This window comes from Nansenia antarctica, assembly GCF_963989245.1.
Source record: "Nansenia antarctica genome assembly, chromosome: 5".
In the NCBI taxonomy this organism is placed as follows: Eukaryota; Metazoa; Chordata; class Actinopteri; order Argentiniformes; family Microstomatidae; genus Nansenia; species Nansenia antarctica.
In genome coordinates this window covers 17,123,900-17,149,522 of record NC_137690.1, presented here as the reverse complement: position 1 = coordinate 17,149,522, position 25,623 = coordinate 17,123,900, and the positions used below count along the sequence as shown (strand labels likewise).

Genomic DNA, 25,623 nt, shown 5'->3' with positions numbered 1-25,623 from the left:
ACCACCTGCTAGAACAACTCATCTTCCCCCGACTACAGAGAGAGGTGAGACAAAAACTCACACATCCACACACTTAGAAATACAACACATACTCTCACTAATACACATGCAGACAGACACACACACACACACTCACACAGACACTCATGCCCAGACTAATGGACAGAGAAACCATTTCACCACCTGAACACACTCCACTAACCCCAGGTTTCCCGCCCCCTTTCTGATAGGTTGATTCCTGGAACCCTCTCACGGATACGGTGCCCATTCACTCCTGGCTCCACCCCTGGCTGCCTCTGCTCCAATCAAGGCTGGAGCCTCTGTACCCGCCCATCCGTAGTAAACTAGCCAACGCCCTGCAGCGCTGGCACCCCAGCGACACGTCGGCCCGCCTCATCCTGCAGCCATGGAAAGATGTGTTCACTCCTGGCGCCTGGGAGGCCTTCATGGTCAAAAACATCATCCCTAAACTAGGTACACACACTTACACACTCACTCACTCTCTCTACACATTTCATATACCTCTGCCAGCCCCGTATGGTAGGCCCCATGGTGGACTGCGTGGAGGTGTGGGCCCCCCTCCTCCCCCTCTGGATACTAGACCACCTAGGCCACTAGACCACCTAGGTGGTGAAATGGTTTCCTTGCTCTCACTGAAACCTGGATCACACCAGAAAACACAGCTACACCGGCAGCCCTCTCTGCCGCCTACTCCTTTTCTCATTCCCCTAGACCCTCTGGTCGAGGGGGAGGCACAGGACTCCTCATCTCGCCCAAGTGGTCACATACTGTCCTTCCCCTGGCACACTTGTCTATATCCTCCTTTGAATTTCATGCCGCTTTTGTCTCCTCCCCGGTCAAACTCCACATTGTTGTCATCTATCGCCCCCCAGGCCAGCTCGGTGACTTCCTAGGCGAGATGGATGGCCTTCTCAGCTCTTTCCCTGATGATGGCACTCCGCTCGTACTACTAGGTGACTTCAATTTCCAATCTGAGAAGCTTCTCTCATCTGGAGTACTTGACCTTCTCCTCTCCTTCGGCCTTACCCTGTCCCCCTCTCCTCCGACTCATAAGGCAGGCAATCAGCTCGACCTTGTCTTCACCAGATCTTCCCACACTTCCAACCTTACCGTTACCCCTCTTCCAGTTTCTGATCACCACTTTATATCCTTCTCCCTTCCCCTCAAAACTTCCTCTTCCCTCTCAGCCTCTAACCACTTAAGACCCTCTCGTCGTAACCTACGTACCCTGTCCCCCAGCGCCCTCTCTTCTTCTGTCCTATCCTCCCTACCCTCTGTCGAATCCTTCTCCCTTCTATCCACTGATGCGGCATCCTCAACCCTCCTGTCCGCTCTCACCTCATCCTTCGACACCCTCTGTCCACTAACCTTGAAGCCAGCTCGATCCTCTCCTCGAGCTCCCTGGCTCTCTGAAACGCTACATGCTTGTAGACTAGAGCTCAGAGCAGCTGAGAGGAAATGGAGAAAAACTGGCCTTTCTGATGACCTTAACCACTATCACTCTCTCCTTGCCAACTACGCCTCCTCTGCATCAGCTGCTAAAGCATCCTACTATCATTCCAAAATACATTCTTCTGCCTCTAATCCTAGAAAACTGTTCTCCACTTTCTCTTCACTCCTTAATCCACCTCCTCCTACTCCTCCTTCCTCCCTGTCCGCCGATGACTGTCACCTACTTTGAAAAAAAGGTGGACGACATCAGCAGCACCTTTCCCCCCCCACCTCTCCCTCCTCCCACTAACAATGCTAACACCCCTTCCAAACTCTCTCCTCGACACTCGGTCTCTGGATTGTCATCTTTTTCCCCCCTCTCCCCCGATGAGATTCTCACACTTATCACATCAAAGCGGGCAACCACATGCCCTCTCGATCCCATCCCCTCCCCCCTTCTCCAACCCTCTCCACTGGGGTACCCCAGGGTTCTGTCCTAGGGCCCCTACTTTTCTCCCTCTACACCAAGTCTCTTGGCTCGGTAATCTCTTCACATGGGCTCTCCTACCACAGCTACGCAGACGACACTCAACTCTTCCTGTCCTTCCCCCCGTCTGATGTACACGTGGCAACCCGTATCTCAGCATGTCTCGCTGACATTTCAACTTGGATGGCTGACCACCATCTCAAGCTCAATCTTAACAAGACCGAGCTCCTCTTCATCCCCGGGAAAGCCTGCCCTCTCCAAGACTTCTCCATCACAGTGGAGAACTCTACTGTAACCCCCTCCCTGACAGCCAAGAACCTTGGAGTGATCCTGGGTAACCGACTATCCTGTGCGGAGAACATTGCAGCAACGGCTCGCTCCTGCTGATTCTTCCTCTACAACATCAGAAGGATACGACCATTCCTTACCAGAGAGGCAGCGCAACTCTTGACCCAGGCACTGGTCATCTCCCGCCTGGACTACTGCAATGTACTCCTGGCTGGGCTCCCCGCTTCAGCCATTAGACCTCTGCAGCTCATCCAGAATGCATGTCACCCCTCTCCTTCGCTCCCTGCACTGGCTCCCGATAGCAGCTCGCATCAGATTCAAGACCCTGGTGCTTGCATACCAGGCAGCTAAAGGGACAGCCCCTGCCTACCTGAAGGAAATGGTAACCCCCCAAACCCCTGCCCGCTCACTCCGCTCCTCCACCTCGGCTGGCCGACTGGCCCCACCTCCTCTACACAGCAGTCGGGCTGCCCGATCACGTCTCTTCACAACACTGGCTCCCCGCTGGTGGAATGAGCTCCCCACGGCTGTCAGAACGGCAGAGTCACTACCCATCTTCCGTCGTAGACTGAAGACCTATCTCTTCAGGTTACATCTTAACTGCTCCTCCTGAGACATCTTCTGACCCTCACCACTACGTCTCCTAAAGACACCCGCTTTCCCCTCTTCTGTGTCCCTAAGAACTTCTATTGCCCCCCTCAGTGTTTCCTCCAGGAATTTTTACATTGGTGGCGGATAGCCCTGACCGCGCGCATATCGCGTGCGAAATTTTTTCGCGTGCACGCGCATGAAACGCGCGCGCACGCGTTTTTTTTTTTCCCCAAAACAACGACCTCATTTCAGCCAAAACTAGAGGATGGCCAAAAAAATAATAATGAATATACAGAATATAAACTTGTGACTGACAGTCACATACACACACACAAAGATCATCAGCTATAATATAATACGAAGTAGGCCTACATGAGCACAAAAGCGGCTAACGTTACTGATTAACTGTTTACTGTAGTGCAGAGAGATGGTAGTCGTAGGCGGCGTATCAAATGACAAAGCTAAACGTTTAATGAAGGACATGAACGATTGTCAACAACACACTCAAGCAGTAAATAGAACAGTCTAAACAACTTGGGTACTACGCACTCAACTGCGGACGGAACAATACTCTCAACCTATAGTTCCGTGCGTGAATTATGTCAACCCACCACATTACAGAAGTAAAATCACAGTCAGATGGAGCATTCGGTAAACAGCTGAGTATCAGCTGAGTTAAAGAAAACAAACTCTTACCTTTGATGACACCCACATCAGCCCTGTTTTCCCGTACTTCTCCCGTGTGTCTCTGAAGGTCCAAATGTTCCCTGAATTTTAGCTGCATGTTTTTCCAGCATGTAATTCCGTTGTCAATAAAAAAATCGTCTCCCCTTCTTTTCCCCTTGACAATCCTGTGTCGTTGCTAAAGTGACGGCACATAAGAATAGTTTTTTGACTTGCTAATGTCTGCTGATACACCAACACAGCTAGCCGATGCTGATGGCTCTCCCGCTGTAGTTGTAGTTGTAGCTGGTGGTGGTGGTACCCCGCCATAAACGCTGTTAGCTGATCCACCACCTAGCTTCTTTGGTCCTGCCAGCCATGCAGTTTCGGGTCGCTCATAGCCACTGCTAGCTTCAGCAATGTTTGAAGTGTCTGGGACATCTTTTTTCTTGAAAAATCCATCCATCTGTCGCTGTTTTCGTTTAATTTTTCGAAGAAGCTCTCTGGACTGCAGCTGCTCCCGCGTTAGCATTAGCATCAATTTTTTCTTCTCCCTTCTCACCGTCACGAGCTCAAATGACACTTGTCGGCCGATCTAACTCTTAACACTCACTTGAGATTGAGATTGAGATTGAGATTGAGATAACGTTTATTGCCACTATGCATTACACATATAGGAATTTGCTTCGTCACCACAGCAAGTGCGTTTATACTTTTTTCACATATCAAAAAACAGGACAACACAACAACAACACAGCAACACAGGACAGACAACAGTGCATTGGATAGTGCGGTATAAAGTAAAGTGCAGTGCAGAGTTTTTTACAGTGAGTCCAGTTCAGTCCTGGGCAGACTTGGGGGCGGGGGGGGGGGGGAAGCCAGAGTCATTTAACAGCCTGGCGGCTGAGGGGTAGAAGCTGAGCCTGTGGCGGGCCTTAAGTGCCTTAGGCAGCCGCAACCTTCTTCCAGAGGGAAGCAGGGTGAGGAGGCCGTGGCCGGGGTGGAAGGGGTCAGCCATGATCTTCCTTGCCCTCCTCAGAGCCCTGGTGTCATGCAGGGAGTTGAGGGAGGGCAAGGGACAGCCGATCACCCTCTCTGCTGAACGTCGCACCCGCTGCAACTTGGCCTTGTCCTTGGTCGTTGCAGCAGGGAACCAGGTGATGATGGAGTGGGTGAGGATGGATTCTATGATGGCCGTGTAGAACTGGACCATCATGGACCTCGGCAGCCTGAGTTTCCTCAGCTGCCGGAGGAAGAACATCCTCTTCTGGGCCTTCTTTGTGAGGACCTCGGTGTTCTGCTCCCACTTTAGGTCCCGGGAGATGGTCATGCCTAGAAAGCGGCATGACTCCACGGAGGCCACCGGGGTACCTCCCAGCGTGATGGGAGGGGGCAGGGCTGCTTTCCTTCGGAAGTCCACCACCATCTCCACTGTTTTTAGAGCATTTAGCTCCAGATTGTTTAAACTGCACCATCTCTGCAGCCCCTCGATCTCACCCCTGTAGGCAGATTCGTCCCCCCCGGAGATGAGGCCCACCAGGGTGGTGTCGTCTGCAAACTTCAGGAGCTTGACCGAGGGGTGGCGGGAGACACAGCTGTTGGTGTAGAGGGAGAATAGTGCTGGAGACAGGACGCAGCCCTGCGGGGAGCCCGTGCTGGTGGTCCTGGAGCTGGAAATGCTCTTCCCCAGCTTCACCCGCTGAGACCTGTCAGTCAGGAAGTCCGTGATCCACCTGCAGGTGGAGACCGGCACCTGCAGCAGGGATAGCTGGTGCTCCAGGATGTGTGGGAGGATCGTGTTGAAGGCCGAGCTGAAGTCCACGAACAGGATCCTGGCGTAGTTGCCTGCAGTGTCTAGGTGTTCTAGTACGTAGTGCAGAGCCATGTTCACGGCGTCCTCCGTGGATCTGTTGGCTCTGTACGCGAACTGCAGGGGGTCCAGCACAGGATCCGTGATGAGCTTCAGGTAGGCCAGGACAAGGCGCTCCAGGACCTTCATGACGACGGAGGTCAGAGCGACGGGTCTGTAGTCGTTGAGGCCTGTGACCTTGGCCTTCTTGGGGACGGGGATGATGGTTGATGCCTTGAAGCACGCTGGGACGTGACACAGCTCCAGCGAGGCGTTGAAGATGTTGGTGAACACCGGGGCCAGCTGGTCGGCGCAGTGCTTCAAGACAGAGGGAGAGACGGAATCCGGACCAGCTGCCTTCCGGGGATTCTGCCTCTTAAACAGTCTGTTTACCTCTCGCACTGTGACAGAGAGAGGGGGTGGGGAAAGGGGGGTGGGGGTGGGCGGGGCGGGTGAGGAGGGGGGAGGGAGGGGGGGGGGAGCGGGGAGGGTGGGGGTAGCAGGAGGGACATTGGCCCCCCTGGGGGACGGGGGTGGTGGTTGTAGCCGGGGGGTGTGGAGGGAGAGGGCGGGGGTGGGCGGGAACCTCTCTTTCTCAAACCTACAATAGAACTCGTTCAGCTCGTTAGCGAGGGGGAGGTTGTCGGACATCAGCGGGGACCTGGGTTTGTAGTTGGTGATGGTCTTTAGGCCTTTCCAGACGGAGGCGGAATCCCCCTCAGAGAGCTGTTTCTGCAGCTTCTCCGAAAAGCGATGCTTCGCCTCCTTCACCGCTTTGGCGAACCTGTACTTGGCCTGCTTGACCCGGTCCACGTCCCCACTGCGCCTAGCCACCTCCTTCTCTGACCTCAGACGCCTGAGTTGGGATGAAAACCAGGGCTTGTCGTTGTTGAAGGACTTCCTGGAGCGGAGGGGGACACACACCTCCTCGCCAAGGCTGATAAATGATGTAACAGTGTCTGTGTATACATCCAGATTGTTACCAGCCTCTGGCCCCGCCCACTCCACCAAGTCCTGGTCACAGCCTGCACTCTCCAACCAGGCGCAGAGTCGCTCACATGCCTCACTGGACCACACCCTGAATCGCCGTACAACAGGTTTAGACAGTTTTAACCTCTGCCTGTAGCGAGGGATCAGGTGTATGAGGATGTGGTCACTGTAGCCAAGTGCAGCACGGGGGACAGAATGGTAGGCTTGACGAGCTGTACAATAGCAATGGTCCAGAGTGTTCACCCCCCTGGTGGGACACGTGACTTGCTGCCTGTATTTGGGGAGCGCCCGGCTAAGATTAGCCTGGTTAAAATCCCCCAAAACAACAACAAAACTGTCCGGGTAATTACGTTCCACACTCATCAATTGCTCTGCCAGTGTGTCTACTGCTGCGGTGACGTCCGCATCAGGTGGAATGTAGACACACGCGAGAATGAATGAGCTGAACTCACGGGGTGAATAAAAAGGACGGCAGAGGATGAATAGGGATTCTATAGCCGTGGAACAGTGTTTGTGGAGCACTGTCACCTCGGAACTCCAGCGCACGTTAACAAAGAACATTAACCCCCCACCCCTAGACTTGCTCACCGCCTCGAAGTCTCTGTCAGCCCGAAACGCGGAGAATCCCTCTAGCTCCACCGCCTCGTCGGGGACAGATGGAGATAGGTGCGTCTCCGTGAACGCGAAGACAGCCGAGGAGTGGAAGTCGCTGTTCCTTGCAACGAGACACCGGAGTTCATCCATTTTATTGTAGAGGGAGTTCACGTTGCTCAGGAATATGCCCGGGAGTGGTGGTCGCGTTCCTCTCCGCCGAAGGCGAATCAAACAGCCAGCTCTCCGACCTCGCTGCCTTCTGATCCACCTCACAGCTCTGGCGAAAAACGCGGTCCCCCTCACAAGCATATCCAGAATGTCCGTGGAACGGGTGAGTAGTTTGGGGAAGATGTCCGGTGGGGTTAAACCCCTCATGTGCTGTAGAACGTCGCTTGTGTACGACGTTAGGCAGGACACAGAGACACAGACCAGACAGAACACAACAAGCTGTAGCAACATAGCAGCCATGGTCGGCGCCATCTTTGATCACTTACAGGACTTCTGACACCATGTCGTGTTATTCTATTAAACATACACGTGAGTCCTTCTGTATTTCAATGTAAGTGTCTTTATTTTAACTCGCTCTGTAAGCTCTACAATACCGGTCTCTTGTTGTCTCGTCGTAACCTGCCCACCTGACCTGGGGGGTATTCCATCAACGTCGCTAAAGGAAAATCCTGGCTTATTTTTGATAACTCTCGCGAGACCTATCAGAATATGCCTGGATATTTTTAAGAACTCTCGCGAGATTTATCAGACTAAACCTGGATTTTCCCTTTAGCGATGTTGATGGAATACCTCCCTGATGTCACTACGGTGGCCTGTACACAATAACAATAATACCACAGTTCACATTTAGACCAATCAGGAGCCCTTGTGTCACGTCGTCAACTGAATGTCATTAATCTGATTTTGGATCAGCGGTTAGAGAGAGATGGGCGTGGATTTAGGTGCACTTTTAGTCAACATCCATTATAGCGCTGATCTAGGATCAGATATATTTTAATCAGCTAAAATGTTCAGATTTATTTATTATTATTTTTTTTGAGAACTTTTTTGTTTTGTTTTTTGTGGACTGAATCAATTCGTGGCAGAGGAAATTCATTCGTGGCGGCCCGCCACCAATAAATGCATGTAGAGGAAACACTGCCCCCTTGTACTGGTTCTCAGTTTCTCCAGTAAAAAAAAAAAAAAAAAGTTTTAGTAGAAGGCGATGGGGAGAAGGTTTTTCCTTCTATCAGTGGCCCCGGGCCCGAGCTAGATTACTCTTCCTGCAACAAATGGTGGATTGCTGATTCACATGCTTGGTATTCAAATGTATTGATTGTAAGTCGCTTTGGAATAAGGCGTCTGCTAAATGCCAAAAATGTAAATGTAAATGTCTGCCATGCTGAACATGTTCTTTGTCATTGTGCTTTTACCATACCAGTGATAACTGTGTTCTCCCCCTACCCTCCCTTCTCTGTCTCCCTTTATCTCTCTCTCTTTCTCTCTCTCTCCTTCCATCTCCTCCCACCTTCCCTCCATAGCTCTGTGTCTCGGGGAGCTGGTTATAAACCCTCACCAGCAGCAGATGGAGCCCTTTAACTGGGTGATGGACTGGGAAGGTATGCTGTCTCCCTCCAGCCTTGTCTCTCTGCTAGACAAACACTTCTTCCCCAAGTGGCTACAGGTGAGTGTGTGAACTTGAGTGTAATACGAGTTTCTGTCTCAAACACAGAAGAGACTGCCTTATAATGTACACAGTGAGACTGCTGTAGGAGGAAATGCCTTCCTCTACTCTCTCTCAATTTCTCAAGTCATTCTCTTTGTGTGTGTGTGTGTGTGTGTGTGTGTGTGTGTGTGTGTGTGTGTGTGTGTGTGTGTGTGTGTGTGTGTGTGTGTAGGTGCTATGTTCATGGCTCAGTAACAGCCCTAACTATGAGGAGATCACCAAGTGGTATCTTGGTTGGAAGACCATGTTCAGTGACGCCATGTTGGCTCAGCCGTTCGTCAAGGACAAGTTCAACGAGGCTCTGGACATCATGAACCGAGCAGTGTCCTCAGGCATCAGTTAGTAGATTTCTTAACACATCCACATCACTATGACATCACTATCCACATCACTATGGCATGAATAATACTCTTAACACATCCACATCACTATGGCATGAATAATACTCTTAACACATCCACATCACTATGACATCACTATGGCAGGAATAATACTCTTGTCATTTTTCCCTCCACCCCCCCGCCTGTGTCTTTAATCACTCTTTCCTCTCTGTCTCCCTCAGGTGGGTACATGCAGCCCGGTGCGAGAGAGAACATTGCGTACCTCACACACACAGAGAGACGCAAGGATTTCCAGTACGAGGCGTTGCAGGAGCGCAGAGACGCAGAGAGCGTGGCGCAGAGAGGCATCGGCGCCAGTCTGCCGACCAACTTCAAAGACCTGATCCAGGCCAAGGCGGAGGAGAACAACATCGTCTTCATGCCCCTGGTGGCCAAACGGCACGAGGGAAAACAGCTGTACACGTTTGGACGCATCGTCATCTATATAGACAGGGGAGTGGTGTTTGTACAGGGAGAGAAGACCTGGGTCCCTACATCACTACAGAGTCTCATAGACATGGCCAAGTGAGAGGGGACATAGAGAGAGGGAATGTGTGTGTGTGTGTGTGTGTGTGTGTGTGTGTGTGTGTGTGTGTGTGTGTGTGTGTGTGTGTGTGTGTGTGTGTGTGTGTGTGTGTGACTGTGTGTGTGTGACTGTGTGTGTGTGTCTGGGGTATATGCGGGGGTGAGAGAAAGAGAGAGAGGTCATTGTAGAAGGTGTGTAGAAAAGCAGTGCATTTATTATGTAATTGCCATTTATTTGTTATAAGTGTATGAAAATGTCACCAGAACCATGAATAAATGAAGTGTTTGACTTTCTACTTGAGATGCTGTTGTCAATATTGAAAGGTTTGCAGTCTAAAATATTATACTTGAGAGAGGGTGAATGATTCAAATAAAGGAGAAAGAGGGAATAGTGGAGAGAGAGAGAGAGAGAGAGAGAGAGAATGGGGATTGACGAATAGTCAATATGGTATGGTCTGGGTCTTCTGAACTCACCATGATGATGGATCCCATTCCCATCACAGCAGTGCAGCATGGCAAACCCCCGTATGAATACTGTAGGTGGCGCTATCGCATCGGCTCGGAGGCACACCACCGAAGAAGAAGATCGCGGCTGCCATCCCATAATGCATTGCATCTGGTGAACAAAGTGGCTCCTGACCAATTTGTACACGCGACTTATGATTGAATAAACGTCATATTTGAAAGTTTCCGCATTTTAAAGTTTTCTTTAATATCATACTGGTGAGTATCATTCTTGCACATCTACCTCTTAGTATCGTTAGCATTACTTTTATGCCAGAATTGGCTAAAGCTGTAGCAACTGGCTAGCTAGCCTAGCCACAAGTCTTTCCCAGTGTGTTGATTGAAGTACGTTATGTGCTGGTTAACTAGCTCCCTGACTTGTATGAAATGTATTCATTGTGATTTATTATGCCACAGTGTTCTTCAACGTGTTCCAATCATGTCCGACGCTCTGAAGAAACGCAAGGCGAAGGTGATCCGCAGTGAGACGGGAACACCGGAGGGCAAGCGGGACCAGGCCAGTACTACATACTGATTTAACACGCTGCTTCGCTCCAGTGTGAACATTTATTTTAATCTATTTTCTTTTTTTTTCTTTTTTAAAATGTTATTACTATGCTAATGTAACTTTAAGGCCCTGCAGGAAATGTTTGGGGTTGGGTGGGGGGGTGGGCTGAAATTTGTAAAAAAATAAAATAAAATAAAAAATCAACATGTTTAATCATATTGTATTGTGTAACTTTCGAATAAAAATACTTGGGAAAAAAAACGCTCCTTCGGTACTACTGCATTACATAGAGAGAGGAGAAGGGGAACCAGGCAAACACTGCAGTGAGAAGATGAGATGAGACGAGAGGGGAGGAGATATAGAAGGAGAGCTGGCTTGGAGGGGAGGTAGAGGAGAGCGAGTTAAGATGAAACGTTCACAGGTTATGGTAATGATGGTCACCGAGGGAATTGCAGTTTTGATGTGTCATTGTGTCTTCATCTCTGTCTGGCTGTAGGAGGTGCGTGTGTACAGCGAGGAGGTGGAGTTGGACGGTCGTGACCCAGCGCAGGACTACCTGCAGTACAAACAGACATGTGGGAGTTTGGCAAAACTCATGAGTGAGATCCAGGAGCTGAAAGCACATGGAGCCAAGGATGGGGTGAGACACACCTGCTCTCTGTCCTGACAGTCTAACTAGCTGTATCTGTTTATACAGTCTAACTAGCTGTGTCTGTTTATACAGTTGTAACTAGTTATCTAAATAGCTGTTATGTAATATCCAGTGTTTCCCCTACCATTGCCTTGGGGGGGCGGGCCGCCCTCCCAACGGAACCCCCCGCCCCCCCCAAGAAAGAGGAATTATTACGGACGTAGACACCAAACATCTGACAAGCAGGCTAAAATATCCCAACCCGAATCTGGCGAAAAATTCTTGTAGCGCGAGATCTGGCCACGAGATCTCGTTGCGGGTTGAAGCTGCAAGCAAAACAAAAAAAAAACATGAAAGATCGATCTCGGGATTTATGATTCGATAGTCGCTCATTCAATGAAGATCGATTCAGAATCGGGAAATCGATTTTTTTTTTAACCCAGCCCTACTGACTATAGTTCCATAGTGTAAATAGTGTCAAAGAACTAGCAAGCTAGCTAGCTCAGAGTTGATGAGATGAGCTAGTCTTCTTGCACCCTTGCCAGCTAAAGAGCTAACTGGAGGCACTTTATTATTTTACTTAAAGTAGAATACTATCTTTCTTATTCTGCTAGAGTTGGGCTTCATGGTAATACCATAATGGCATATTTACAGTACATGGACAGTTGATTGAAGCATTGGAAATGTCTGTTTTTTATAGTTGGACATTTTTTTCAGGTGAGAGAGTAAAGTCAAAATGACATTATCTGACTGGATTGCCCACAGCAATCCAATATTCAATTATAATTATGTTATAAATTGATATGGATAAATGTATGCCTCTTATTAGATTATAAATACTCTGGCTGTTTTGTTTACCTTTTGGTTGACAGCAAACGGTAGAGAGGAGGATAGGGAGGAAGAGAAGAAGAGAGAGCAAGAACCAGGTGAGAAAGTGGACAGGTAGTCAAGACTACCTGTCTGGAGCCTAATGGCCCATAGGGCAGGAGCCTATCTCCTGTTTCCGTAGCGTGAGGCGGCTTAATGTACAAGTACACCCCTGGACATGACGCTGGTATGAGGCAGGGTCTTACCCCCTGGGGGGGGGGGTCCATGCCACGGTCCATGCCACCCCCCCAAGGCAGCAAACCTAGGGGAAACACTGAATATCTGTCACTGTAGTGTGCTGAGGTGGAGGAGAGACGCATGCAGAGCTGCATCCACTTCATGGGTCTGAAGAAATTCAACCGCCTGGCTCACATGAGGCTGAAGAGAGGACGAGACCAGACATATGAGGTAACACACACACACACACACACACACACTAGAATTGTGTGGAACTATTGAGGTGGACCCTAACCATGGCAACTTTTTTGGTTCTGTCTCTCCAGGCAAAGCAGAAAGTAGATGTGTTGCACCTCCAGCTGCAGAATCTGCTGTATGAGGTCATGCACCTGCAGAAGGAGATCAGCAAGTGTCTGGAGTTCAAGTGAGTGGACTCGTGCAGCTTTCCATCATCGTTTCCTTTCCCTTATGAACATAGATCTGAAACAATCTACAGGATTCCTTTCCTCATCTGTCCCTCTACCCTCTCCACCAGGTCTAAGCATGAGGAGATAGACTTGGTGAGTGAACAGGAGTTCTACAAGGAGGCCCCCTCAGACATCTCCCGCCCCCTTCTTACCAAGGATGACACCCACCAGCTCACACTGGCACGCCTGGACTGGGAGCTGGAGCAGAGGAAGAGGTACTCACAGAGGAGAGGCTCACTCGCACGAGCAGGACTCAAATGCATGCACTTACTCAAACACACAGACAACACTCACCTTTACTCTGTGTTTACAGGTTGGCTGAACAGTACAAGGACTCTCAGGCCAGTAAGGAGAAGATCCAGAAGAGCATTGAGGTGAAGAAGGAGCACCTGGGAAGCCTCCAGCCAGGACTCAATGCTATTATGCAGGTAAACACACACGCACAGCCTCTGGCCAGGATTCAACACTGAGTGGCTTTCCTCTTGCTTTTCCCGAAAGTAGTAGTTGTTAGGAATCACCGCCAGTCCACTGTTTTGTTCTACTTATTTGGCATGAATATTTATCTTCTGTACAGCCATTGAGATCTACATTAGGACTATAACCAGGGGTGCACATAACTGGTGCGCCAGTGCGCATGCGTCGCCAAAATGCATGCTGCGCGGCAGATCAGCCGCATGAAGGCGCTTTTGCGCACCAACAGCTGGGTCCAAGAAGCAAGCCCTCAGCCGAAGGCCCGACGAGTAATCCATCACAACAGTCGACCGACGACGACCACGGCGACTCCCCTCACGAAAACATTCGGAAAGTATCGTAACTCGTACTTTCATTCCGCGTATCGCGTATAGGGCTGTTACGATTAGTCGACGTCATCGACTACGTCAATACGTCGGTTTGCGTAATATGCGTCGGTTAGTCGTAAATAAACAAAATGGATGCGACCAGTGCAAACACGGAGGCAGAGCCGGCGGCTAAAAGACTTCGCCCACGATCGTCCAAAGTATGGGAGTACTTTACAAAAAAAGAAACCAATGGCAATGTGGTGGTCTGTAAACTGTGCAAAAATGAAATGGCCTATCACAGCAGTACGACTGCAATGAACGAGCACCTCAAGCGAAAGCATCCTGGAGCGTTTTGTGAAGACAGCCGCAAGATAGCACCACCGTAAGTCACCGTTGTATTTCTGTTCACTTTTCCGGCCGTGTATGAGTGAAAAATGGATAGCTACTAGCTAATGTTACACAAGCAATGTAGCTCACCACAGTTTGTATGTCTTGTCTTCTGGTGTTAGTAACGTTAGCTATGTAGCTGGCTAGCTACGGTAGCCTATTGTCATTGTGGTGCTCGCACCTACTGTACGTTATCTAGCTCGTAGCTCGCATGCTACGTTAGCATCAATTTAGCTAATCATAACATAGCAGCGAGAGTAAAGTTAGCTAGCCATGTAGCTAATGGCTAGCTAACTTTATGCCTAAGGTGGAGGGGGGAGAAGGGAGAGAGCTAAGGGGGGAGGGGGAGAGCAGAGAGAGGGGGAGAATGTTATGTTTGTTATTGAGATTGTTATTGTTAAAGATTGTTACTGAGAGGTATACGGTATTCCGGTTAGAATTTCACTTTTTTACAGAATTTACTGCATTACTTGCACTTTTACTTGAAGTTAACTTTTATATTTTATGTTGAGATTGTTATTGTTAAAGATTGTTACTGAGAGGTATACGGTATTCCGGTTAGAATTTCACTTTTTTACAGAATTTACTGCATTACTTGCACTTTTCCTTTTACTTGAAGTTAACTTTTATATTTTATAATATTATATTTTATGTTGGACTGTAAGAAAGAGAGGATCTTTTTTGTTGTGTGGAATATTGCCCTGCAGTGCAAGAATAATTGAATAAAATACTGAAATGTTGATAAGAGAAGTTTTTGACATTTATTTGGGGAAAATTAAGTGATACATTAACCGAACAGCAAAAAATAATCGCTAGACTAATCGCCAAATTATAATCGACTAATCGACAAAATAATCGATAGATTAATCGTTAGAAAAATAGTCGTTTGGGACAGCCCTAATCCCGTATTGCACGGTTATCACGCCACCACGTGAAAATTCAGTCCCGAACGACTCGTCGCTAAAAGGAAAAACAACACCAAGGGACTTCACGTTTCTTTTCTCTGAAGCTTTCAAACGTTCAGACGTTTGTTTTACAGCTTCATTATCGCACCTAGACCCCTGACCCAGGGAATATGGTTGGGAATTCTATTAGAAAAAGAAAAAAAAAAAGGCATTGTTGCACAATCAAAATAATGAGCTATTTAAAGTGATAGCCTACAACATCCTCTACCATGGTTGAAATTGAGGACAGTGATGATGATGATTAAGCTTGTAGCATAAATAAATGCTTAGGCTGTAACTTTTTGTTGAAAAGTGTTTCAGTGTTTACAGAACAGAGCAGTGCTTAAAGAGATGTCCGTTTATTTCAGTGTGTTTAAAGAACAGACATTCAGTTAGTGCTTAAAGAGATGTCAGTTGATTTCATTGTGTTTAAAGGAGTCTGACAGACTTTCATGCTTAAAGAGCAGTCATTTGATTTTGCATTTGTTTATTTTGTTTTGCACACAATCATTTGTTCGTTCATCTTTATTTATGAATAAATGTCGTTTTGCTAATATAAGTTATCCATGTATCCCTTTTTCATCCATCCTGTGGGACGGGTCGTGACTCGCGAGCTCGGGGAGCACCAAGCAGCATCCCTAGGTGCTCCTCTGAGCACTGGCCCCAAAAAGTTATGTGCACCCCTGACTATAACCTCTCTCTCTCTCTCCCTCCCCCTCCCTCCTTCCCTCCCTCTCTCTCTCTCCTTCCCCCCCTCTCTCTCTTTCTCCCCACTAGGCGTCTCTCCCAGTGCAGGAGTATCTATCCATGCCGTTTGAACAGACTCAGAGACAGACAGAGATCGCCCGCCACCTCCCCCCCTCCCTCTACGTCCTGCTGGTACAGGCCAGTGCATACGGACAGGCCTGTGGTGAGTGTGTTTTTGTGTGTGTGCGTGCATTGGAATGTCCCTGTGTCCAATCTGTTCCGTCTATAGATGCAGCAGATGTTAAGGTTGATGTGTGTGTGTGTGTGTGTGTGTGTGTGTGTGTGTGTGTGTGTGTGTGTGTTTCAGATAAGAGCCTGAGTGTGTCCATCAGTGGTGATGTGGACGAGGCCAAGGCCCTGTCTAAACCCCCAGAGGACTCCCAGGGTAAGAACTGCTTTACACCAAAAAATCTGAATCTCTCATTGAAATCACATCTTGGAGCTATGAAATGCCACTTTCATGTGGATTATTATGTGATGGTTTGAATATAATCATTTTACTTGTGCTATACAAATGTAAATGTTGCCTTTTAAAATGATTTTTGCAACTGTTAGTAACCGTGTTGCTTTGCAAGAGTTTCTCAGATTGTCTGCGTCACATAAATCTAATTGGCATATATGCATATCTGTTCTCTTTAGACGATGAGAGTGATTCTGATGCAGAAGAGGAGCAGGAGAAAACAGTGAGTCTGGGACCTGCACTTTCCTTGCACGGCCACTAGAGGCTGATCTAACACTACGCACACACACACAGACGGGCGCACAAACACACACAGGCACAGACTCTACCTCAGAGTCAATGGGTTCATTTCTCCTCTCCTTCCCCATATCCCACACTCCTAGAAACACACACTGTTCTTACAACCTCCGCTGTCACACACACTCTGCTGTGGCAGACCCAGAAAAGGAGAACTATTGATCGCTTCCTGCATCCCAACTGGTGCCAGCCGATGGATTCTGGGAATATGTATTGGGATTGTATCTCTCTCTCACACACACACAAATAAACGGTGGCTTTATCATTAAATATTTATTTTTGGATTCATATTTTGCTGAAGGAGATCCCTTGTACCTCTACTGCTGGAGTCAACAACCGGCCTGGTCACATTACTGCTGTTCTGACACAGTCAAACTCAGCTGACGCTCCCTGCCCTCTTTCCTCTTAAACCTTTCCTTTTCCCCGATGAATGTGAAGCATCTGAAGGTCTATGGCGTGTGTCTGCTGGCCAGCTGAACAGTAGTGAACATCAGAAATCACAAATGTTCAGTTTGCACTTGAAAGATTTAATGAGCTGTAGAAAGTTGAATAATACCTGATATGTCTACGGTGACATTTTGTTTGTTTTGCTGATTTTCACATCCCTTGTCATATATTCACGTTCTCCCACTCTCTTTGTCTTTCGCAGAAGAGGAGGAGAGCTACCACAGGGGGTCAGTTGGATGATAAGCGTCGTGAGATGCTGAAGAGACACCCTCTGTCCCTCTGCCTGGACCTCAAGTGTAAAGGTAAAACACACATACAAACCCTCTGTCCATTTGTATGGACCTCTTATAGGGCTTTCACACCGCCAAGGAACCGTTTCTGTTCTGGAACCTCCGAACCGTGGTGCTGTCTGGCAAACTAGCCCGCGTTCATACCAGTGTAACCGGAACCATCAGCGTCATCAACGTTAGGTGACGAAGGGGCGGGATAAACGTAAATGTCACAACAAGATGGCAGCTACTTAACTGGAAAGGAGGATAATATCTTACACTACAGTATCTGAAATAAACACTATTTTCTATGAAAAAAAATCAAAAACACACTTTCTACACGCATTCTCTTATGAGCCGGCTGCTCCGTTACTAGAATAGTTGGTGTTCGTTCGTGCGTGAGTGTGTGTGTTTGCTGATCATGTGAGGAAGATAGAGAGAATGATGAAACTCTTTATAATTTTTTTAATTGTTAATGATTAGATTTAGATTATATTACATGTTGTCTCCTTCCTTCTTGCTAGTCTTCACAACCTAATATACACACCCACTGACGACGTCATGGTTCTAGTTTTTAGTTCATGCTGAGAACCACTATTCTCTGGTTCCAGCTGTGAACCAACTTTTCAGGCTCTGAACCCATTTATTTTCGGTCTGAAAGCGCTGGCCGGTTCCAGACTAGGTTCGGAACGGTTCCGTGGCGGTGTGGAATCCCTATTATAGGATGAGACAGACAGAGATAGCCGGATAATGGATTTAATGGTGGACTGCTCTCAGCTATCCAGTTTCTGTTTCTGCATATCTAAAACATCATTCTTGCTTTAGATATGCTTTTTAACAGACTACTGCAGCTCTCTCCTATCCAACACTTCAAAACCTGGCTCCCTGGAGCTGCACAAATCTCTGTAGAGTCCTGTACACGGGCTAGTATGATGTCACAGGACTGTAGTCTTCCCCCAGGTGGTCATTAGCTGAACTGCCGCTGATAGGTTGGGGCAGGGGGTATTCTGCATTGCAGGCGTAACTCTATCCTCTCTCCGGCAGGCGTGCGTGTGTGTGTGTGTTTGTGTTTGTGTGTGTGTGAGAGAGAGAGAGAGAGCTTGAGCTGGCAGCCGTGTAGGGCTGCAGCACTTGCACCCTACACTAAGCATATTTTCATCAGCACCTCTCTTCACTTCTCTCTCTCTCTGCTATCTTCCCTCTATATCTCTGTTGTCCTCTGCAGCTCCATGTAGTGGCTTATAGTTTACTGCAGTAGTCGATAAGAGCTAATTGTGTGTGTGCGTGCCCACAAGCATGCGTGTCATTGACTGGAGAGACAGGAAGGTCACCTTGTATGACCTCTATCACAGCAGTGATTCATATCAGTGAGCCACAGCAAGAACTCTCTCTCTCTTTGAAGCTCTGAAATATAAATATACAGTGTCTTTGGAAAGTATTCAGACCCCTTCACTTTTTCCACATTTTGTTGTGTTATAGACTCAATTTAAAACAGATTAAATAAAAAATGATTTGCCATCAATCCACACAATTCCCCAGAATGACAAAGCAAAACGTTTTTTGAAATTTCTGTAAATGTATTCAAATTGAAATACAGAAATACCTAATCTACACAGTAGGGATGGACGGTTTCCAATTATTGAAACCGAAAAACCGTCAGAGAGTAAAACCGCGGTTTTCCGGTTTACCGAAAAATACAGTAAAAAAAAAAAAAAAAAACGCCAATTTCAAATAATTGAGCCCTGCTGCTACAATACACTCATGTCGAACACCATTAAAACACCGTAAGCACAGTCGCAAAACATTTAGGCTACTTAGTTTCACAAATATAAGTGGAAAGGCAGACTTTTGTAAGCTACACCATACATGAAAACACATGAACACTTAACACACCAGCTCCGCTGATCCAGGGTGCACGCCTGCACGGAAGATCATCTCTTGGAACAGCGTCTTCATTGAATGAACTGCTTTCTCAATATCTTGGTTCTTAGACAAAGTTTCAGCTGCTGCTCAATGTATTTAAATATTTGAATACTGCTCAATAATCACTGAAATATTAGACTTAGAATTATGCAGTGAACATACTTAAAGCTTTTCATAAAAACCACATGCCGCGAGACTGACTCGTCCTGAACTGTCGTAAGTCAATCAACAAAGAATGCCCCATCAAAATAAAAGTGCCCATGGTAGAGCTGTCAAAATAGAGCTTTCAAAATAAATGTACTAATACAGATAGAGATAAATACAGAACTACCTTTGCGTCACTAAGTATCTTCTGAGACATGCGTTCTGTCATCACTTTCAGTAGCGCCTTCACACACAGTGGCGCTGTGCACAAACACTCTTGATCCGTATAGCTCTTGTTTTATTATATTGTGGTTTAGTAAATACTGCACTTGGAGTTACATTCAATGCATGATTTGTGCTATAGAACATAAATAAAGTTTGATTGATTGATTGATATCAAATCAAATCACATTTTATTTCTATAGCCATTTCTCACAAAAGTGACCCAATGCGCTTTACAGAGAGCAGCGAAAAATGATCTTATTAAATGTAAGCGAGTAATTGTAAAAAACCTTTCCTATCTACCAATAACTGAAGGCAACTATCTTTCCCATAGAGTGATTCGTTACCCTTAAATATAATCCCAATTAGATATTAATCCTCAGTTATTCTTCACAACTGACCAAACCTCTCACTCATTGCGCGGCAGATTCAGACTGTATCATTGTTATTTTCACACACGACAAACATGTGACATGTTCCAGTTTTATTCTTATTCTATTTTATTCTTCTAAAAAATAAATAATAATATCCGGTTTCAGACGGTTTTGATAAAAAACCGTTTCTATTTTTATAAACCCCGGTTTTCGGTTTAACCGAAAAACCGTCCATCCCTACTACACAGTGTGTAATTGATTCCTTTGCAAATCAGAGTCCCTATAAAAACAAAGATAGGAACTCCAAAATTACATGAACTATTATCCTTGCATTAAGATTGCAAACTAATTGAGTGATTTGTTGATTACATTTTTTGCATTAATAGTGTCACCATGGGTCTGAATAGTTATGTACATAAGGTATTTCTGCATTTCAATTTAAATACATTTACTGAAATGTTTGCGTTGTAATTCTGGGGTATTGTGTGTGGATTTATGGCAAATTCTTTTAATTTAATCCTTTTTAAATTGAGTATATAGCACAACAGAATGTGAAAAAAGTGAAGGTGTCTCAATACTTTCCGAAGGCACTGTATGCCACACACACACACTTAACTGTATATATCCTCTTGTTTTGCAGATGGCAGTGTTCTCCATCTGCACTTCTACTACCTGATGAACCTCAACATCTTGACTGTGAAAGCAAAAGTTTCCACCGCAACTGACCTCACTACAGCCATCAGTGCAGGGTGTGTGTGTGCACGTGTGTGTGTAATTGGTTATTGGTGCTGGAGTGCGTTTGTCTGAATGGGTTTGTTAATTATTGTCTTCTCACAGGGAGCTGTTAAACTCTGAGACATTGCTCAACTGCCTCTACGCCAATGACCAGGGACGAGAGACGCCCAACCCAGCTAATCGCTACCAATTTGATAAAGTGGGGTAAGGATGCTAACTGCTACCAATTTGATACAGTGAAGTAAGGATGCTAACTGCTACCGATTTGATACAGTGGGGAAAGGATGCTAACGGCTACCAGGTTGAGGTAGCTTACCGCTTATAAGAACCATCATTGCAGAAATAAAGACAATGCCATGGACATGCATCAGATTCCGCATGAATCTAAGTATTGTTTTCCTGCAGGATCATCTCGTTTGGAGACTATGTGACAGAGCTGGGCCATCCCTACCTGTGGGTCCAGAGCCTGGGAGGACTGCAGTTTCCCAGTGATGCCCCAGAGGTGTGTGTGTGTGAGAGAGGGTGTAAGAATGTTTCCTACCTGGTAAACATGATCTTTTACTTGTTTACTATCATGTGTTAACACTGCTGTGTGTGTGTGTTTAAGGGTGTGCGTGCAGGCAGTTCTTTGAGTGCCAGTCACATGGAGAGAACCATGAAGCTGCTGAGAGGACGGGTGCAGTCACGCCTGGCCTTGCACAAACAGTTCTCATCCCTGGGTATGCGCGCTCAACACACAACTGTCCCTGCACAGCTATCCGCTCTCATATTGTTCCATTATTAGTCCACAGAATTGTATGGAGGCCACTGTATAATTGAAGACCTTATTCTTCTTCTTCAGAGCACAGTATTGTTCCAGTCTCCAGTGAGTGTCAGAACCTGTTCCCTGCCAAGGTTCTCTCCCGCCTGGCCCGCTGGACTACCGTCGCACACCAGGACTACACGGTAAACACACACACACACACACAACAGGACAATGCCGTACCCAACCAAAGATACATATATACACGTATTTAACCATGTTTGACCAATATATTGCTTGCTACAAATATGGTGTACAGCAAGAAGGTTCAATGGTGTTATATATATGTTATATTATATTTATATATATTAAAAAAAAAATCTCTCCCCCTCTCTGTCTCTCTCCAGGAGCTGGCGTTCACACGGCATGTGTCTGATGCAGGACTGGCTCGGGAGACAGACCTGTTCTACATGGCCGTGGTGGAGAGAGGCACAGGTACAGATACCCGATTCTTTATTGAAACTATACCACCACCATCCTCTTAAAGTATAGCCTCAGGGTGTGTTGGTTAAGTGTGCAGACTAGACTCATCCTAACCATGCTGTTCCCTCCATAACCCCCCAGCTCGTCTCCAGGCAGCTGTGGTGTTGAACCCTCGTTACCCAGAGGTGTCTCCTCTGTTCTCTCTCTCCCTCAGCTGGAAGGGCGAGCGCAGTGGACTCACAGATGACAACCTTAGAGTAAGAACACGCGCGCACACACACTATCTTGGTATGAGGTCCCTGTTAGATCCATACTGATTACTGACCCACATCCGTCAGTCTGACACTCAGGACGTTGTTTTAGAACTCATAATCACATAATCATTAGCTAAAGACAGCATAAACATAGATCATATTCATAAGTTGCCTGTGAATCAGTTGGTTTTTTTTGCTCCTTAACTGCCCCAGTGATTGACATGTGACCTACCTACCCTATCCCAGGCTATGGAAAGTGAGGTGAACGTGTTTAAGATGGAGCTCCAGGGGCCCCGTCCAGGCCACCAGCTGTTGACCAATCAGGTTGCCCGTCTTTGTGTGTGTCTGGACGTCTTTCTGGAGACTGACGGACAAGATGACAGCGTCGAGGGGCCACGAGAGTTCCCCAGAGAGAAGATGTGTCTGCGCACCGTCAGGTACACACACACACACACACATACACATGCGTGTGCACCAGGGTTTCCGTTAACCGGTAATTACCGGTCTTTGTCCGGTAAAATGTGTTGAAGTCCGACAAATTGAAAACTCGTCGGACATAATGTCCGGTGAAAATAATTCCCTCTAAGCACAATTTGGCTTCGGGCCACCATTTTCAGCTGAGCACCAAACACACACACACTCATACACGCACAACACTGCCCGAGAGAGAAGGACCCGCCCCCTTTAGTTTGCCTGCCCGAGAGAGAAGGACCCGCCCCCTTTAGTTAGCCTGCCCGAGAGAGAAGGACCCGCCCCCTTTAGTTAGCCTGCCCGAGAGAGAAGGACCCGCCCCCTTTAGTTAGCCTATAGCCTATAGGCTAACTAAAGGGGGCGGGTCCTTCTCTCTCGGGCAGTGTTGTGTGTGTGTGTTTGGTGCTCAGCTGAAAATGGTGTCCCGAAGCGGAGCGGATAACAAACGAAACGGACAACATTTACACTATGGAGACAAACTTCAGCGATATGATCTAACAGCCGGTCTTCAGGACGACATACAAAAACAGTTATGTTCTCCTCATTGTCATACTCCCGAGTCCGATTAAGTATGATTTGACAGGCAGCTAAACGAAATGCCTTCCCAACCAGCGAGACCTGGGGGGTATTCCATCAACGTCGCTAAAGGAAAATCCTGGCTTATTTTTGATAACTCTCGCGAGATTTATCGGAATATGCCTGTATATTTTTAGGAACCCTCGCGAGACTTTGTCAGACTAAACCTGGATTTTCTTTTAGCGATGTTGATGGAATACCCCCCTGGTTATAGAAATGACGTTGTTTTATTGATAAAAAAAAGGGTAAAACTGGAAAGAGAAAATAGAAAACTCACATTAATCCCAAACAATTTAACAAACTTCAGTTAACGTAATGTGGAGTCCGTTCATTGATCGATGCTGTCTGTTCAGTTCCCAGTGAGGCGCCCGTTCAGCGCTGGACATAATGGCATAGCGCGCATGCGAATCATGTTATATTATTATATATTATATAGCTCGCATCTAATCGTATCGGATGAGAAATAGACATTAAATGGCATATATAGGCCGCTACACAACAGTAATCACCGCGACAAACAGCTATATTAGATTTGGAGGAAAAAAAATATGATTTTGAAAAAGAAAAAAAATATTATATTTTAATATGATGACCGGAATATATCACGTTTGTCCGGTAAATCGAAATCTTCCCGGACAAGATGTCCGGCGGCAAATTTTTCTAACGGAAACCCTGGTGTGCACTCACGCTACACAACCCAACCACGCACACTTGCATCATGCATTCCTCAGTCTGTATTTCTGACAGCTTCTCTCTGTGTGTTTCAGGGGTCCAAACCGCCTCAAGCCCTTCAAGTACAACCACCCCCAGGGCTTCTTTAGCCATCGCTGACCCTGACACAACCACTACCCTACCACCCTAACCACCCACGTGACCGCTTCAGTTTCTACTCTCTGCCCTCTCTTCCTTTTTTAATGCACAACTTTTTCTTTGTGTTGTTTGGACAATAAAAGCTTGTGATTTATGTTACTGTATTGAGTTACTGAGTTAGTGTTTGTTTTTTTTACCTTCTTTCCCCCTTTTCTGTCCTTTTTTTATCTCTGACATCCTCCATCTCTCTCCTTCCCTCCCCCTCTCTATAAATAGTTTTGTGCACCAGAGCTGATCATTATTATGCTGTTGTGGCTCAGTGTTTGTTTAAGCTGAGTCATTCCCACAGAGTCTAAGGCCAGGTAATAGTACATACACACACGCATACATTTCAGTCCCTTTCTAAATAGTCATGAAGGAAAAGAGACAGGTGCAGGCTGTTTCAAATAACATTGTATTTGTCACGTACATCGCATACAGCCGTGAAATAAGTTGGGATCTCCCTAAAGAATAGTCGGCAACAGTCGGTATTATAGTATAACAATATAATATAAAATAAAAAGTGACAATAATAGGGCATAAGGGTGTAGTGTTAGTAGCAGCAGTATTGACTGAATAATATCAATAGTAATACAGAGTATTACAAGTAGCAGCAATCATTTAGGGGGGGCTGAGCAGTAATGGCCTGTGGGTAGAAACTGTTCTGGAGCCTGTTGGACCGGGTCTGGATGCTCTGGAACCTTTTGCCAGAAGGCAACAGGGAGTGGCTGGGGTCCTTGTTGATCCTCCCAGCCTTCCTCTTGCACCTCTCAGAGTAGATGAATGGCTGGTAGTTTGCAGCTTGTCATGGACTGGGGCGTTTTCACCACCCTCTACAGTTTCTTGCGGTCTAGGGCGGTGTATCGGTCAGGATCATTTCTGGTGCATCTGTAGAAGTTTGTAAGGATCTGTGGGTCCATACCAAATACCAAATGTCCTCAGCCGCCTGAGGAGAATCAGCCGCTGGCGTGCCGTCTTGTTCACAGAGTGTGGTGTGAACATGTTAAGTCCTTGGTGATGAAGCTGCTGACTCACCACTGCAGCCCTGCCGATGTGGATGGGGATGTGGTCCCGCCCCCCTCCTTCCTCCTGAAGTGCACGATCAGCTCCTTGGTTTTACTGATGTTCAGAGAGAGGTTGTTATCCTGGAACCAGTCCGCCAGGACTTACCTCATCCCTGTAGGCTGCAGGCCCAGCACCAGAACCAACACCTTGGAAGAGCCATTGGTTTTGTATGGGTGGGCGGGAACAGGGACAGGTGGGGGGGATTGGGGGGTGCTGCTGGACCACAATTAATGACGGGGTCAACGTGTATGGTGAGATGATGGTTTTACATTGCTTAAGCTCTTAATTGATAGGACCTACAGTAAAATAATAATATGAGATTAAACACAGCCGGCCTTGGTAGGCTAACTCGTCTACCTGGGCCTGTCAGAACATTGGCAAGGAAAGGCGGCTGTTATTAATTGTTGGGACATGGTCATAGTGTTGGGATGGGCTGAATGCCAAATGGTATTTTAGGGAATGGGAAAGTGTGATTTTGAGTGTGAAGTATTGTCTCCATTGATTAAATGCACATTCATTTATCAGACATCAGGAGGTTTGCATTTGGCCAATAGATTTCAAGGAGAGGCCTAATGATGCCAGAAGGAAGATACAGCTGTGAGTGGGTGTATGTGTGAGTATGTATTGGTTGAAGTTTAATTTGGCTCCAATAACACCTTATGCGTTCATCTGTAATACAATAAATCACAAATGTCCCCCAAGAGCTGTTCAGATATCCATGGTCAGCAACTGCTTTTATTAAAATTCTGGGATGGGATCCACTCCCTG

General features: G+C 46.9%; 2 protein-coding genes across 2 annotated transcripts in view; both read left to right on the top strand.

Annotated features, from left to right (window-relative positions):
* The window catches only part of tfip11 (tuftelin interacting protein 11), a 16,792-nt gene extending 6,965 nt beyond the window's left edge, over positions 1-9,827 (top strand). The window contains exons 11-15 of the mRNA XM_080530799.1: positions 1-44; positions 231-474; positions 8,444-8,586; positions 8,801-8,966; positions 9,191-9,827. The exon at positions 1-44 is cut by the window's left edge and continues 125 nt beyond it. Of these exons, the coding sequence (XP_080386925.1) occupies positions 1-44; positions 231-474; positions 8,444-8,586; positions 8,801-8,966; positions 9,191-9,537 (944 nt within the window). The 3' untranslated portion in view covers positions 9,538-9,827. The remainder of the gene's footprint in view (positions 45-230; positions 475-8,443; positions 8,587-8,800; positions 8,967-9,190) is intronic.
* A 330-nt stretch (positions 9,828-10,157) lies between these two features.
* Positions 10,158-23,855, top strand: thoc5 (THO complex 5). Its single transcript, XM_080532763.1, has 20 exons — positions 10,158-10,256; positions 10,455-10,554; positions 11,042-11,185; positions 12,338-12,451; positions 12,547-12,644; positions 12,756-12,902; positions 13,001-13,115; positions 15,575-15,707; positions 15,852-15,929; positions 16,184-16,227; positions 16,951-17,050; positions 20,321-20,429; positions 20,518-20,619; positions 20,821-20,917; positions 21,023-21,134; positions 21,257-21,360; positions 21,565-21,652; positions 21,782-21,897; positions 22,141-22,331; positions 23,709-23,855. Exons 2-20 carry the CDS (start codon positions 10,477-10,479, stop codon positions 23,770-23,772), a joined length of 2,034 nt encoding a protein of 677 aa, XP_080388889.1. The 5' UTR covers positions 10,158-10,256; positions 10,455-10,476; the 3' UTR covers positions 23,773-23,855.
* Positions 23,856-25,623: the final 1,768 nt, after the last annotated feature.

Bases quoted from the DNA above. Each gene is read 5' to 3' on its own strand.
- thoc5 (XM_080532763.1), top strand. From the start codon at position 10,477: ATGTCCGACGCTCTGAAGAAACGCAAGGCGAAGGTGATCCGCAGTGAG. The intron at 15,930-16,183 runs GTAAGAACTGCT...TGTTCTCTTTAG, and splicing joins ACCCCCAGAGGACTCCCAGG to ACGATGAGAGTGATTCTGAT. The intron at 17,051-20,320 runs GTAAAACACACA...CTTGTTTTGCAG, and splicing joins CCTGGACCTCAAGTGTAAAG to ATGGCAGTGTTCTCCATCTG.